The sequence below is a fragment of the Scyliorhinus canicula genome, chromosome 16 (assembly GCF_902713615.1).
Source record: "Scyliorhinus canicula chromosome 16, sScyCan1.1, whole genome shotgun sequence".
NCBI lineage: Eukaryota > Metazoa > Chordata > Chondrichthyes > Carcharhiniformes > Scyliorhinidae > Scyliorhinus > Scyliorhinus canicula.
The window spans coordinates 64,399,544-64,417,197 of NC_052161.1; the positions used below are offsets into that span (position 1 = coordinate 64,399,544).

Here is a 17,654-nt window from a genome sequence, read left to right on the forward strand (position 1 = left end):
TGCAGGAACTCACAAAGACTCCCGAGACATCACCTCCCAAATCCATGGCCAATACCACCTCGAAAGACAAGGGCAGCAGATGCATGGGAATTCCACCACATAGAAGTTCCCCTCCGTGTCAAATGCTGCAATGTGTCAAAATCCTGGACCTCCCTCCTAACAGTCCTGTGGGTGTACCTGCCCCACATGGACTGTAGCCGTTCAAGAAGGCACGTCATAACCACCTTCTCAAGGGCATTTAAAAATTGTGCCCTGATCTCTCCCTGCACTGAGGGGGTCCGCTCGCTGGAGCTCCTCAGTGCAGGATATGTGACTAAGTGTGGCCTGGGTGAGGTCTTTCCAGTGCAGACATGATGGGCCAAATGACCTCCTTCTGCGTCAGAACAAATCTGTGATACTGTTATTTTGTTTTGTTCCATCAGATATCCAACTTCTTCCATGTGTGGAAATGCCAGGGTGCAGATTTCCTTCAGGTCTACAATGATGGCAGTTCTTTGGTGAGGCATGACACGTGCCCACCCCTTGTGGCGCTGGAGTTTGAGTTATATCCTAGAGTCTTGGTGATCTAAACAATTGTTTTGAGCACCTGGGCTACTTCTGTGGGATTTTAAACTTTGCAAAATTGTTCTGGAGTCTCCTGGAGTTAAAGAATAATCTCCAGAATACTTCTTGGGCGAAATATCATCAAGCTGTTTTAGAAAATTGTAGTGTTTGCAATTTCTTTCAATATTTAAATTTAATTTTTGTCAAAATACTGAAGATATGAAATGTTGCTCCTTGCGCAACAATCTCAAATCTTCCAAATTGGATAATAGAGCCTGTGTTTTTTCCAAATGACATTAGGTGCTCTGGATGGATGAGTCAGGAAACTAATGCCAGGAGTACGGAGTCAGACTGTTTGTTTGTTAGGTCATGTGTTGGCACACCGAGGAACCTGTCTAATTGGAGTTGACCACCCTCCAATGTGCAGTGTGGCAGGGTTGGTGGATAATGGTGTGGGAGTTGCAGAAGCTCACCTGAATGGAGGGAAAGTCTGATGTGACCTATCACAGCATTGTCTGCTGACTGACGTTTGAGAGTTCGAAGTGTTGAAATTCCACCTCTTGTTGAATGAAACTGATCAATCTGCAATCAACTTTGAGTGCAATTGTTTTTAATAGTTTGTTGATTGTTCAATTTTGCCTCCTGGCTGATTAGGGTAGAGTGACAGATGTGATGGGGAGCTCTTTGCCACAATGGACAGTATAAACACATCCTGAGATGAATACACAACTGCAGATTGCTGAAGCTTCCCACTGTCAAAATGCTAGGCCTGAATGAATAGTGGGAAGGTTACTTTGTCTGACGATATATCATAATTGGCGGAGTCAAATTGAAATATTAGGAAGTGTATCTCCAAGTAAGGAATACTGATGTATTTGCAGTCAATTTGCTGCTTTTTTTTAATGGATTCAAATGCATTTTCTTCCTTTAAGAAAAGGGTTTCTTTTTCATTTGTTGGCTAACAGTGTTGTTTCTCCTTTTGTGGTTTGACAGCTCTTGCGAATGTGAAACTCTGGGCCATCGATCGACAATGTTTTCAGACTATAATGATGAGGACAGGACTAATCAAGCATGCAGAGTATATGGAATTTCTAAAGAGGTTTGTTACTTTTGTTGCACTAGTTTCCTCCCTGTTTGAAACAATATTAAAAGTCACTTTCCTCCCACTCCCTCTCTAATACATGATAACGACTGCTGTTAACCAGCTTGTATCTTTTTGCTTGATCCCTCTGTTTTGTGTGCTGTTCTCGAGAAATGAGGGCTGTTAGATCCTGCCTCTTCATTTGTTTTAATTAGGTGCCTTGCTCATTTGCTTTGGAGTTTGCAGATTGAAAATCTTGTGACACCCCAAGCATTCTGTGTGGATAACACAGCGAAAAAAGCAACTGCTGTATCTGGCTATTGATAGTTGGGACGATATAAATTATAACTCATTTATTTCTCACACTTGAAGAACACCAAACAGATGGAAAATTGAACTGTTTCCTTTTAAGATCTAATGGGCACACAGACAAGATTGTATTGTTTCATAATTTGCATATAGATATGATTGCAAGTGATTAATTTATTTAAGGAAACATTTCACTCAGAAGTAATACTGGAAAACTCTGATGAATTAGGCAGTTTTTAAAAATTGGCCTTTTGAAAATTTGTGCAGCCCGATACAGAATAGATGTTGAGCTGGATTCTCTGGTCCTACAGCCGCAGGTTAATAATATTTATTAGTGTCACAAGTCGGCTTTCATTAACACTGCAATGAAGTTACTGTGAAAATCCCCGAGTCGCCACACTCCGGCGCCTGTTCGGGTACACAGCGGGAGAATTCAGAATGTTCAATTCACCTCAGTGGCACGCCATTTGCTGGCGCCGAGGTTCTAGACCCCGCCGTTTGTCAATGGGATTTCCCGTTGAAATCATCCCACACCGTCAGGAAACCTGCAGACGGGGTGCTCTGCTGGTGGGAAAAATTAATTGCAACCGCCGGATAAGTCCGGGCGTTGTCATATGAAAGGTCCCTCAATGAGCCACTTTTCCAGGAGGGTCATAGAGACAAAGTAATTTGGATAAGACAGCAACCTCTGATAATCAAATCATTTAATCTCCCAAAGTTTGCAAGAAACAATAGTTTTCAAGTGCTCAATATAAAAACGCACATCAAAATTAATCTTGTTCATTCAACACAAGTCTGAGCTGCAAGGAATTTGCTTGTTGTTTATCTTGGCAAACTGCAATTGGTTTGAATGTCATTTGCGGACAAAAAGTAGGACTGTGGAAGAGAATGCAATGGGGTGATAAATAGGGCATGGGAATAATAGTGTATCACACAGTAATCTTTCCCTGTGGACTCTTCAAACTTTGTGTTTCCTGCACAATTTAGCTTTAGTGTCAGGTTTCAAGATCCTATTATTAATTTGCATGTGAAACAAAAAACTAACTCGGATATTTTTCTGCAACATGGCACTCGGAATCGCTGTAATTCGTGGATGACCTGAGATTGTCAACATTGGGTGACCTATTTCCTGAATTTGATCCATTTCATATAAATAAGAACGGGGAAGCAATTAGGGAAATCCACCTTGACTTTCACTCTATTCATATTCAAGGTGCATCTACAGTGTATTGGACTGAGAGCGAGAGCGAGAGGTGTGTGCTCCTTTGGGAGCACAGTTCCGCCCCTGGGACTTTTGAGGAGGCTGGCTAATTGGGGTCAAGAAGTACATAGCCAGTTGCGGACAATAAGACGTTGAAGTGCCCCTCCCACACCGATTGAAATTTTCCAGTTTGAAAGTGGGGCTTCCAGCGGTGACTAAAACATGTCAGTGAGTGGAGGTCACCTCCTGATAACGGACAAATCTGCCAATGCTCCTGAGGCAGTTTAGTGCCTCCCCCACTGCTAAAGCAGGACGTAGGCTATAGCTACGGCCATGGGTCACTCTGAGCAGGTGTTTCCCATTCACGAAAGGCAGTCTTGATAGTATTGGCCATTGTTATTCCTACAGGTTTTTAAAGTGCTAACAGAGCACTTCCATCTTGAGGTCTCTCTCTCCTCTCTTCTCTCCTCCTCTCCTTACCTGCTTTCCCCTGATGTCCTGGGCAAGATTTATCCCTCATCCAACATCACGCAAATAAGTTCATCTGGTCACTGTCATATTTGTGTTTGCAGGACCTTGTTGAGCATAAATTGACTATCATGTTGAGTACATTACAATAGTGATCACTCTTTGACAGTATTTGACCTGCTATAAAGTGCTTTGGGATGTTCCGAGTTGTAAAAAGGCATGCTATAAATGCAATTACATCTTTCTTCCTTTCCATTAGTATTCCTCTTCCAGTCCAATTTGCTTCAAAGAGCTGGTGAGAATGCTTGTCTCGAAGAGTGGTCAAATCAACAAATAGAACAAATTGTGTTTATGCAGTACCTTTGATGTAGTAAAACATCCGAGGAGCTTCACAGGAACATTCGCAAACAAAATCTGAAACTGAGTCACACACCGAGATAGTAGGTCTGAGGTCAAAGTGGTAGATTTTAATGAGCATCTTAAAGGTATAGAGAGCGAGACGTTAGGGAATGAACTCAGAATTTAGGGCCTTGGCAAATAAGTTCCGGCCACCAATGAGTGAGTGGTTTAATTCGGTGTGCTTAAGAAGAACTGGAGGAATGCAGAGGTGCAGGAGGTGGATTGCAGAGCTGGAGTAGGTGACAGGAGAGACATGGCTTTGGAGGGATTTGAAATCAACCCTCAGTAAGTTTAAGTGCACAGCTGATCGGACAGAAATCAGCAGTTTCTAGAAAGAGAAACCAAAGGTTAATGGTCCAGGTCGTTACAGTGATCACAATGTGGCTTCAGCTAATTCACCACGGATTCATGGGTTTCCCAGTCCTCCTGGAACTCACCACGGGAGAACATTGGGGCAATTGTGGAAATTGAAGTTATGACAGGAAAATGTGGCAATAGTTACACAGCTGCTTTGTTACCAACTTGGATGAAAGGTTTTGTTTCCAGTCCTTAGATTGAGAGGTGTGATAACCCTCACAAGGACCATAGGGAATGACTCATTGATCTCCCTCTTGTGCAGTATGAGTTCCAATGGTAACCGTCTGCAACCTGCCCAGTGGAGACTTGTTACTAAGCCTTGTAAGTACCGTCGCTGACCCGGACTGAGTGCACTGTTAGTTCCGGGCTGGGGCATCGTTTTGTGCACCACGGGTGCGACTTTACTTTTGAGCTTAAAATGAATTTGTTTGGACCTTAATCTCCTGGATTACTACAAGAGGTAACTCTGACAATTTTAGAGGTTTGCTGACCTGCACATTGGAACTCTGCTATATCAGCAGTGGGAGATTTATGCTGAGTTAATTTGGACCCCAGATGAAGACTGAGATGATCAGCACCAGAAGCAGCAACAAATTGAACCTTGCAGATCCACTGGCGGGAGGGAAGGAGCTGAGAGGTGCAGCTTGTAGTAGGCCATACTTGGAACATAGAGTCTGTAGGCAGATAGTCAGCTTCCTCAACATGTCGGAGGGAGCATCAGTAGCTCAGGAGGCTCAGGGTATCAGACAAATGGCAGACATTTGCTGACTGAAGGAACACGGCTTTCTGCCATCTGGGTCTGGTGCCCATGCTTTACCCGTTTCTTGTCAAAATCATTATCATTCTCAACCATGTAATCCATCTCTGACTTTGCTGGAGACATTTATAGGTTCTCACAAATGCGCAAGACAGTTGTGATTGAGAGCTTGTACGCCAAGGGCCACCATTAAGTCAACTTTGCCTGCGGTGTGCCAGTCAGGATGAGCAATCGCTCGGGTTTGTGGCTCTGGCTGGCTTCCCAAATTGCAATTACATGATAATTAGGCACCGATAGACCACCCAGAAGTATTTACCAACTGCAAGGACTTCCATTCCATTAATGCGCAGCAGGTGAACCAACGGCGTCAACATGGCCTCAGGATCAGCAATTCTGGCCCTTACAGGGGGCCAGCACGGCACTGGAGTGACCTACGCCACTCCAGCTGCTGATCCTGGCGTCAACTGGGTGCCATGGGGACCGCGCATGCACAGTGGCACCAGCGCCAACGCACGCATGCGCAGTGGGACGATTTCTGCGCATGCCCGATGCAACATGGCCGAGGGCTACAGGGGCCGGCGCGGAACATAGGAGGCCCCCAGCCTGAGATGCCGGCCCGCTGATCGGTGGGCCCCGATCACGGGCCAGGCCACAGCAGAAGCCCCCCCTGGGGTCGGACACCCCCCCCCCCTCCCCGCACCAACAGGCCGCCCTCAGTCCCTTCGACGCTGAGGTCCCACCGGGTAAGACCAGATTAGAACGGCACCGGCAGGACTCGAGTTTTTCGGCACAACCATTTGGTCCATCCCGGGTGGAGAATCGCCAGGGGCCCCATAGAGCGGCCCCCGGCTGGGACGGCATGGCGCGATCCGCGCCGGTCGCGGTGAATCTCCGGCCCAGCCCCGGGCTGAGAATCCCGCCCATCATGTATGTTCAAGGCTGTGAGAGACATACTTCTAATCAGTAAGGGATTCAAGGGTTATGGGGATAAGGTGGGAAAATGGAGTTGAGGATTATCATATTAGATCAGCCATGATCGCATTGTAGACTCAATGGGCCAAATGGCCTACCTCTGCTCCTATGTTTTATGGTTTTATGATTTGCAACCACAAAAATGACATGCAGGCAGGTGCATACACAATTTCTGGGCACCACCCATGATGCTTTCGACCTGTGGAAGTCCAAGTTTCTTGATATCTTTGTACCTGGAAGCAGAGTAGCTGGCTGGCTAGTTGCTCAGAAACAAGGGATTCACATGGTTAATGCCACCTGTGAGGAATGCAGCCAACGAGGCCTAGGAGCACTACAATGGAAGTCACATGATAAGCAGATATGTCAGAGGGTAAGTATCTTACTGGGATGGGATGGGCAGATATGAGAACACGCTTCAGCATGCACCATGCTGTCCAGAATGGTCACGTGCAACACTCTGTACAACATTGCACAGCAGCGAGGTTTGGACCTGCAGGATAAAATGGGTACAGACGATTCTGACGAGGAAGCAGAATGGGATGCAGCCAGTATATCAGCAGCACTCATTGCTGTCTGAGATGTTGATTATTTAGGTTCCACCCTTCTATCAAGCACATGCAAAAGCTACATCCCCAGCCACCATTACCACTAAAACAAACCAGTCCTTCATTCAAACCAGCCTCTTCTTCACAGCCCTCATTGCTCAGTATCAATTCTTCTCATAGATTCCAAGTGAAAAGGCCACTTATCAGGCAGAAGGCAAAAATGGGCACTGAGTGAAAGTGGTGGGAATGAAGACTATTGACATGGCTTGAAAATTAAACAGAAGCTTATGACCTAAGATTGTGTAGCACATACAAGGAGAGACCCTTGTGCAACTATTTACTTTTACTCTTCCTAGTCATTTCACATGTTGAAATCCCTGTGGCTTCAGCAGTGGTAGAAACAGACTCATAGATCTCTGCTGTGACTACTGAGATCTTGGGTGGGATTCCCCGTTTCTGAGACTAAGTGTTGATGCCGGGACACGATTCATGGACTTTCATGACAGTAAAACTGCCGCCGAACCTGGGTAGATTCAATTATGTGGAGGGGCTAGCACCGGCGTCACGTGGAACACAATTAATTCCAATGAAAAACGATGCAGGATTCACCGGGTCCATGATTGACACTTGGGAGGCTGACAAGCTGCAGCCGCACATACACATTACAATCCCCACACACACTCATTCCAGCCAACAAGATGGCACAGGAGCACGCCCATACAGCTGATGGATCAGCTGGGGCCAGAGGACACATAGGGGGGTGGCCTTGGGGGACACCATATGATCCGTGGCCCTAAATTTAGAGTGGGCTGTCAGCAGTGTGCGCAGCTGCATGGCTGCCTTGCAGAACGCAGCAATGGTGTTCCCTGGCTGTCCATCCCGACCCCACAGCCCACCTCCTGGCCACCCCCTGCTACTGCCCTGGCCTTGGCAGAAGCTCACCGGTCAGCGGCACAACTGTGAACAAACGATGGCGATGTTGGACACTTTCCAACCCCTTTAACCCTCACTTCCACCCATCGTCCTAACCTTTTTGGACACTAAGGGCAATTTAGTGTACCCCTCTCTCGACCTCAGCCGCCACAACATCAGCATTGCGATTTTTAAAAGCACAGGTGAATCGCACTGTTGGGAACTCGGCCCATCGGAGGTGGAGAATCGTGGCGGTTCCGGAGGATACTGGGTCAGGCTGCTCGGGCCTGCACGATTGGGTCAGCACGGTAGCATAGTGGTTAGCACTCTGGCTTCACAGTGCCAGGATCCCAGGTTCAATTCCCGGCTTGGGTCACTGTCTGTGCGGAGTCTGCACGTTCTCCCCGTGTCTGCGTGGGTTTCCTCCGGGTGCTCTGGTTTCCTCCCACAGTCCAAAGATGTGCAGGTTAGGTGGATCGGCCACACTAAATTGCCCTTAGTGTCCAAAAAGGTTAGGACGATAGGGTGGAAGTGAGGGTTAAAGTGGGTCAGTGCAGACTCGATGGGCAGAATGGCCTCCTTCTGCACTGTATGTTCTAATGATATGCAAAGGGATTTTACTGTATGTGCGTTCAAGACCGCATTGACGTCGCTGTCGAGGTGATGTAAAATTGAGATTTGCCGTCAAATTGGCACCTGTCGCGATTTTGGCATCGGAATCTGTTCTCCGCCCAATTATAGAACAGTACAGCACAGAACAGGCCCTTCGGCCCTCGATGTCGCGCCGAGCAATGATCACCCTACTTAAACCCACGTAACCCGTATACCCGTAACCCAACAATCCCCCCATTAACCTTACACTACGGGCAATTTAGCATGGCCAATCCACCTAAACCGCACATCTTTGGACTGTGGGAGGAAACCGGAGCACCCGGAGGAAACCCACGCACACACGGGGAGGACGTGCAGACTCCACACAGACAGTGACCCAGCCGGGAATCGAACCTGGGACCACTGGAGCTGTGAAGCATTGATGCTAACCACCATGCTACCGTGTTGTTTCCTGATTTCTGCGTCAGACAATGGAGAATTCCACCCCTTATATTTTTTTATTTCTTCCTTTCTCAGAATTTCAAAGCCAATACGCAGAGTGGACAGAGCAAGCGTTTAATTGACCCCCATGCTTGCTCCAAAAAACAATTCAAATTGAACATGGTCCCCACAAGAGAGACATTACTAGATCCAAACTGATAAGAACATGGATTACACTTTTTCTCACACTTGATCCTATGCTTGATCTTATACTCTGGGATTTGGAGCCCATGAGGATCCCGCTGAAAATGTGTTCCATTAGCCCCTTTATTAGGGTCACAAGTAGGTTTACATTAACAATGCAATGAAGTTACTGTGAAAATTCCCGAGTCGCCACACTCCGGCGCCTGTTTGGGTCCACTGAGGGAGAATTCAGAATGTCCAATTCACCTAACAAGCACGTCTTTTGGGACTTGTGGGAGGAAACTGGAGCACCCGGAGGAAACCCACGCAGACACGTGGTGATGGGTAGACTCAGCATAGGTTGTGACCCAAGCTGGGAATTGAACCCAGGTCCCTGGCGCTGTGAAGCAACAGTGCTAACCACTGTGCTACTGTGTGGGCAATGGCTAGGGGCAGTGGAGGATGTGGTGGTGACGGGGCTGGAGATAAGTGGAAAGCATTCTGAACAGAGTCTCCATTTCCTTTTCCCTATCTTTATTACCCCACCCATGGCCCATTCCTACTTTCCTGCTAACAATTAGTGGGGGAATACTTTGCTGCAGATCAGTAGAGCAATGAACAGGCAAAGGCTTGCGTTTCAGCAACCCTTTATAAGATGCCCTTCAGAGTGCGCTCGGCATTGGTTATGATTTGCATGCATTTATTTGATTCACTGTGCGGTGGTCAATTTATTCATGCACAAAGATATTGGGCTAGATTCTCCGTTCCCTCAGCAGTGTGTTTCTCGGCAGCCTGCCGTTTGCTGGTAGCGGGATTCTTTCTTCCCGCTGTTTGTCAATGGGCATTCCCAGTGTAGTCATACCTCACCACTGAGAAACCCGGGGTGCACTGCTAGCAGGAAAAGAAGGCAACTGCAACATCACAAAACTCATGTCTGAGGTGGAACGCTCCACATTCTCTGCGTGTATGCACCATGTTGTTGGAAAGCTTACCTGCCACACTCATTACCAATGCTTCAGCAGAATCCTTTTCATTAACAGCCCTGAGGTACAACATCTGCTCCCAGCTGTGCAGTGCTTGGAGCATCCTGCATCCTCTGATGTTGATTCCCTGTTGCTGTCCCTGTCTCGACATCTGTTCTTTCTCACTTGTGATGTGCGAGTCACAAAGTGAATCACCAGGTGAAAAATCATTTATCTTCCTCACTGCACCCCATTGAACTGTGACTCTTTGAGTCTGCATGAGTCATGAGGAAGATCTAGGGCACCCTCAGAATGTGCGACTCCTTTGAGGAGTCCTCATTTTTCTCCTGCACCACCTCCTCTGTGGGGATTAGAGACATTAAGGTTTAAAAAGAAAACCGAGAGTGATGAATAATTGCAAAGGAGTGCTGGTGCTGTGGGTGATTAAAGTGATTGATCAAACACAATCTGTTTGAATGGCGATGAAAGCTCAATGGCCTGGATGGCCTATTCTTGTCCCTGTGAGGGACACCGATGGCATTACATGAAGATGAGGGTGTGTGACAGTGGTTGATGGACAGATAGAAATGTGAGGAATTGCAAATTCAGAGAAGGATAACTGTACCTAGAAGGCACGATGATGTGAAAAGGTTTGTGTTGGAGCAGAGGAGGAAGTGTGTGAGGGACACATCAGGGTGTAGGTGAATGTGCCACTTTATTGACTTACCTGCCCTGCTTAATGTAACAGTTTCAAACAGTAAACCAGGCACCAATTGGTTGCAATCAACTTATTTTATTTTCACACAGTAGGGGAGAATGTGCTATAATGTTTAGACAGTAATTTACAGATTATATATTACCTGTTTAGTCACTAGACAGTGTACAAGCTGTTCTTTATTTTCTGTCTCTTTTCTTTCATTATCTTCTTAATGTATCAGACAGATAGCTTCAGCCAGGAGTTACATCCACCTAGTCAAGCTAGAGACTTATTCCACCGTCTGCTAACCCTGCACTATTCATTAAAAGTACTTCCTCTATATATATCTTTGTTAGGCCATATGACCCACTAAATCCAATCATTCTCTCCTGTCTCATGTCTTTACCCTGCTAAGCCCCTCTGTAGTGACTTACTTCCCCTTTTCTTGTTACACATCCATAGAATCCCTAAAGTACAGAAGGGGGCCATCGTCCATCGAGCATACACCGACCACCCCAGGTCCTACCGAGGTCCACCCCCTGCCCTATCTCTGTAATCCCAACTAACCTGCACATTTTTGGATGTGGGAAGAAACTGGAGCACCCAAAGGAAATCCATGCATACACATGGGGAACATGCAAACTCCTAAGATTGGAATCGATCCTGGGTCCCTTGCGCTGTAAGGCAGCAGTGCTGACCACTGTGCCATCCTTTTGCCTGCTTTCAGAGGTACTCTGCTTTCATGCCCTCTTTGTACCACATGTCTTTGGCATGTCTTGTTGAATAGTCACCCATTGGGATGGATTTATAGGGTAACATGATCCCCGCCCCCACCCTCACCTCCCTCCAGCTAAAAGGTCTGTGTTAAACCATCCCAGGCAAAAAGACGGCTGACCCCTATGCCCTGTTAGCGGTCAATTGACCATCAGTAGGCAGGAGGCAGTCCTGCCTCAGAGAGCTGCTGGACAATCAGGTGCTGGTACCTCTGTAATCCCAGCAATACCAGTCAGCATTGATGGCCACTGTTGGAATTACAGACAGTTCCCAATGGAGATCATCGCTGAGGCCGCACACCAAGATAAGTAAGAGGATTTTGCTGGGGTCAGGCCAGGTCAGGCTGTGGTAGGCCGGAGTGAGAGGCATGGGTGAGGGGCTGGATTTGGGAAACGAAGTGGAGAGAGTAAGCGGGAAATGTGATCCAAGAGGTATGTGTCTCCGTTGGGCACATCGTACCTGCAAAAGAGGTTGCCCAACCCCTCATCCAACACCAGACTAATCTGCCTTCACTGATCTGTGTAAAATTTCATACAAGTTGTGGCAGGTAGAGAGGCAGTCGGGAGGCCACACGCTGCATTTTACATGTTCTAGTTGCAATGTAACTCTGCCAGCACAATCAACAACTGCATTCTGCTTTACACATTGATTCCCTGAGAAGTTCCACTGGTTTCTCATTGAAGTTTCAGTAGTGTCTGGCCTTCAGGACTACTCTCCTGTCTCCCAATGGATTTCAGGGCTGCAATTCTCAGTGTATTTTTTTTCTAGTCATATGTAAATATTATGCTTTGGGGGCAGGAACAATGTTACTCAACCAGATTTCCTGAATTGGATTTGTGGTCTGGAATGGAAATACCAGCATTCTGGCTCATGGCTCAGTTTTCTGACATCTGGAATTGTCCTGACTGTTTACAGAGCAATGAGGAAAGAACAGGGGAGTGATATGAATTGGGCGCGATGAGCCGAAGGGCTACTTTCTGTGCTGTAAAGCTCTATGATAGCTCTTCCTAACAGCTGACAGTGGCATGATGGGCTGAATGAGATCTTCAATGATGTTTGATTCTGTGAATATGTACATTTTTTGTTGAATGTCGATCAGTGGCCATTACAATCATAGAATTTACAGTGCAGAAGAAGGCCATTCGGCCCATTGAGTCTTCACCGGCCCTTGGAAAGAGCACCCTACCTAAGCCCACACCTCCACCCTATCCCCGTAACACAGGAACCCCACCTAACTTTGGGGCATTACACAGCAATTTAGCGTGACCAATCCACCTAACCAGCACATCTTTGGACTGTGGGTTACTTTACTATGTAGTTAACTTTTCAATTATGGGGATCAGTGCAGCTCCAATAATATTTTATTACAATACCAGATCAGGCCCCAACAGTGGCTAGGATACAGGTCAAAAACCCCAATATTTTATTTTAATATTGTAAGAGTGTGAGGAAACTACACCAAGAGTGATTTCACATAAAATAGGGATATAGTATATTAAAATAAACGTGATTACTAACACAATATTAAAATATCTTTAACTTCACTGAAGAGGTGGCAGCACGGTGGCGCAGTGGGTTAGCCCTGCAGTCTCACGGCGCCGAGGTCCCAGGTTCGATCCCGGCTCTGGGTCACTGTCCATGTGGTGTTTGCATATTCTCCCCGTATTTGCATGGATTTCGCCCCCACAACCCAAAGATGTGCGGGGTAGGCGGATTGGCCATGCTAAATTGCCCCTTAATTGGAAAAAATGAATTGGGTACTCTGAATTTATATTTAAAAAAACTTCACTCAAGAAAATAGCTTACAATTACCCATGAAACAATGCCAATCAATACTGTGACAGTAACTACTTTAACTGCTATCTTTATTCCCACTCAAACAATAAAACCATCTCAGATCCTAATCCACTTTTAAATACAGTTAGCACTCAGGAATACTTACTGGACAGAGATGTCTTTTGAGAATGTTTGAAAGATAGACTTGAACCCTGTCGGAACCATGCAGAATCTCTGGCTGTATTTCTTCAGAAACTTCTCAGCTTGCCTTCCAGCCACCAACTAAACCTGAACCTCAACACTTGACTGCTTTTACCCCTGGTTCCTCACATTAACTCCATTATCTCGGTAAACTGAACACATGTCCCTAATTAACTACTCTGCAGGGGACCCTCTTAATATGAACAAAAATCCATTAGCCCAAACGCTTATGATGCTTTAATTGCACCTCTGGCTCCCAAGACGCCTCGCTGTCTTGAAAACCAGGATTTTAAAAACACTACTGTAGCAGCCATACACACACTAACCCAGACTTTTAACCCTCACTGTGCTAAATACAATATATCTGAAATTCCTACTTTCATCATAATGCAAGAAGCATGACCAACCAGGTCAAAGCAGCCGGCTTGGATAGCACCTTGTCCACCCCCTTAAAAATTCACTCCCACAACCACTGGAGCACAATATGTACCATATACAAAATGCACTGTATCAACTCGCCAAAGCTTCTTTGATCACACCTTGCAAACCTCTAACTATTAGCATTTACCCGGGACAAGAGTAGACACATGGCAACATCACCAGCTGGAGGTTTCCCTCCAAGCCACTCACCATCCATGACTTAGGCGACATGGAAGCACAGTGGTTAGCATTGCTGCATCACAGCACCAGGGGCTCGGTTCCATTTCTGGCCTTGGATTACGGTCTGTGTGGAGTTTGCATGTTCTCCTCATATCTGCGTGGGTTTCTGCTGGGTGTTCTAGTTTCCTCCCACATCCAAAGGTGTTCAGGTTAGGTGGATTGGCCATGATAAATTGCCCCTTAGTGTCCAAAGATGTGCAGGTCAGGTGGGAGTATGGGAATAGAGCAGGAGAGTGGACCTAGGTAGGGTGCTCTTTCAGAGGGCCAGTGCAGACTTACATAGAACATAGAGAACATAGAACAGTACAGCACAGAACAGGCCCTTCGGCCCTCGATGTTGTGCCGAGCCATGATCACCCTACTCAAACCCACGTATCCACCCTATACCCGTAACCCAACATCCCTCCCCCTTAACCTTACTTTTTTAGGACACTACGGGCAATTTAGCATGGCCAATCCACGTAAACCGCACATCTTTGGACTGTGGGAGGAAACCGGAGCACCCGGAGGAAACCCACGCACACACGGGGAGGACGTGCAGACTCCGCACAGACAGTGACCCAGCCGGGAATCGAAGCTGGGACCCTGGAGCTGTGAAGCATTTATGCTAACCACCATGCTACCATGCTGCCCTGACTTGATAGGCCAAAAGGCCTCGTTCTTCAACTGTAGGGAATCTATGGGTCCTTTTATGGATATTGCCGTTCTTTCACCCTCACTGATCAAAATCCTGGAATTTCCTCCTGAACTGTGGGCGTACCTCCACTACGTGGAGCACAGCAGTTGAAGAAGGCAGCTCAGCGACAACCTCTCAAGGCACTTGGGAATGGGCAATAAATCCTGGCCTCACCAGCGACACTCATATCCGAAGAATCAATATAAAAAAATATTTTCTTAAAGGCTGAGATGCAGAGGAAGAGGTAACTAGAGGGGGATTTCAATGTCCATCAATAAGAGTGGCTCGGTAGCACCACTACTGATCCAGCTGATCAAGAACTAAAAGACATAACTGCAGAACCAAAAAGAGGGAAAAATGTACTTCTCCTCAGCCTCACTAAGCTACCTATCACAGATGTATCTTTCCATAAATATCAGTAGGAGTGATCACACACAGTCCTTGTGGAGATAAACTGCCAAGTCCACAATGAGGACACCCTACATCATGTTGAGTAACATTACAACCATGCTAAATGGGATAGATTTTCAACAGATCTAGCAACTCAAAGCTTGGCATCCATGAGGCACTGTGGGTCAACAGCGGCCGCAGAATTGTACTCAAGCCACAATCTGGCACATTCCCCATTATCATTGAGCCATAGGATCAACCCTGGTTTAGTGAAGAGTGCTGGAGGGCTTGCCAGGAGCATACCTAAAAATTAAGGTGAAGCTACAACAGGACTACTTGTGTGCCAAACACCAAAATCAGCATGTGAGAGACAGAGCTAAGCAATGCCTCAACCAACAGATCCAATTTAATAAAAGCAAAATGCTGCAGATGTTGGAAATCTGAAATAAAAACACAAAATGTTGGATAAACTCAGCAAATCTGACAGATCCGTGAAGAGAGTAAAAGAGTTAGTGGGCGCGATTCTCCGCCCCTCATGCCAGGTGGGAGAATAGTGGGAGGGCCTCCTGACATTTTTCACACCCTCCCGCTATCCCCCCCCCCCCCTCCACGTCCGACCCACGCCACGAATCGCCGCTCGCCGATTTTTACAGCGAGCGGCGATTCTCTGAGGCCGATGGGCCGAGCGGCCGGCCCTTCACGCCCGTTTCAACATGGCAGCAAACACACCTGCTTGCTGCCGTCGTGAAACGGGCGCCAGATGCCCGTTTGGGGCATCTAGAGGCCCGATTGGCACGGGAGCACCACGACTGTGCTCGGGAGGGGACAGGCCCGCGATCGGTGCCCACTGATCGTCGGGCCAGCGTCCAAAACAGACGCACTCTTTCCCCTCTGCCGCCCGGCAAGATCAAGCCGCCATGTCTTCCCGGGCGGCTGAGGAGAAAGACGCCAACTGTGCATGCATGGGTTGGCGTTGTCCAACCAGTGCATGCGCGGCTGACGTCATCGGCCGCGTCAGCCACCGTGACTCTTGACGTGCGGCCTTGATGACCACACGTCTAGCCCCGCCCGGGGGGGAGAATCGGCTCCGGAGGTGGCCGTGAAGGCTGCCGTGGGTCATGGCCTGTCCCACGGCAGCCTTTACGATTCTCCGCATTTGCCACACAATTACCAGACAATGACTATCTCCAGCAAGAGAGAAATTAACCATCTCCCATTGACACTCATTGGCATTATCATCAATGAATCCTCCACTAACAATATCTTGGGGGAGGGGGATAACTATTGACCAGAAACAGAACTGGACCAGCCATTTAAATACTGCGTCTCTAAGATTCCTCAATGCCTGTCCATATTCTACAAGGCGCAAGCCAGGAGTAAAATGGAATACTCACCACTTGCCTAGATGAATGCAACTCCAATAATGCTCAAGATGCCTAACACCATCTAGGACCAACCAGCCTGCTTGATTGGTACGCAACCACCATCTTAAACATTCACTTCCTCCCCCACAGTGGCTGCAACGTCTACCACCACCTTTTGAAGGGCAGTTAGGGATGGGCAATAAATGCTGGCCTAGCCAACGATGCCCACATTCCGTGACAGACAATTGATGTTTTGAATCTCGACTCTAAGGTAACCCCTCCAGCAAGTGAAGTGGGTGAATCCTGGCGTAGCATTTAAACCATTGTCTCCTGATTCAGAGGCGAAGTTACTGCCATCCGAGTCAAGGAGCACTGAGGAGGCAAACTTCAATCATGGAACATCAAGAAGAGCAGAAATAATATTCAGTGAGCTAAGCTGCAAAATCAAAATTTTTTTTCATAATAATGAGAATCTTACCTCAATATACCTCATAAACGTAGATAGGTAGATACGTAGAATTTAGTGCAGAAGGAGGCCATTCGGCCCATCAAGTCTGCACCGACCATTAAAAAGAGCACCCTACTCAAGCCCACAAATCTACCCTATCCCCGTAACCCAGTAACCCCTACTTAACCTTTTTTGAACACTGAGGGCAATTTAGCATGGCCAATCCAATCCACCTAACCCGCACATCTTTGGACTGTGGGTGGAAACTGGAGCACCCGGAGGAAACCCATGCAGACACAGGGAGAACTTGCAGACTCCGCAGAGACAGTGACCCAGCCTGGAATCGAACCTGGGACCCTGGAGCTCTGAAGCAACTGTGCTAACCACGATGCTACGGTGCCGCCCATAAACGGTTACATTTGCTTCATCGGATATTGCAGCTTGTGGTATATGGAGATACCAGGATGCAGATTTCCTCAGGGCCACAATGGTGTCAGATCAGTGTGAGTGAACTTCCACCCAGCCCTCCCTGGGGCCATTTTCTGGATCAAGGCTGGGGGTTGGGTGAATGAGGTGGGGAAGGAAAGCTAAACTCGAGTGACAGGAGTAACATGGTTTCTATGTTTTCCTCTGCAGTGTGGGGGCTGATGAAGAAGGCAGAATAATTTTATTTTTTAAGTCCCTGAAAGCTGAAATGTTTGAACTTTGCCTCTTGTCAATCAATTTGCAATCAACTATCTTGGGTGGGCATCTCCACCCATTCATGGCAACGGGATTCTTTGGTCCCGCTGCGTGAATGGAAGATTTGGCCGATCGCCTCATTCTCCGTCCTCTCCAGCAGCGGTAGCAGGGTGGACTCGCAATGGAGAATCTCGGCCCTTATGTCAAAGTGGCCTCTTTAGCAGCGACTGCCGTCTTGCAGCCCCTGCAGTTACAGTATCACCCAA

At 47.3% G+C, this 17,654-nt stretch overlaps 1 protein-coding gene across 4 annotated transcripts in view; it reads left to right on the forward strand.

Moving 5' to 3' along the window:
- The window catches only part of prkg1b (protein kinase cGMP-dependent 1b), a 977,647-nt gene that overhangs the window by 609,476 nt on the left and 350,517 nt on the right, over positions 1-17,654 (forward strand). For all 4 annotated transcript variants that reach the window (XM_038822053.1, XM_038822054.1, XM_038822051.1 and 1 more), the window contains exon 4: positions 1,537-1,642. In XM_038822053.1, the coding sequence (XP_038677981.1) occupies positions 1,537-1,642 (106 nt within the window). The remainder of the gene's footprint in view (positions 1-1,536; positions 1,643-17,654) is intronic.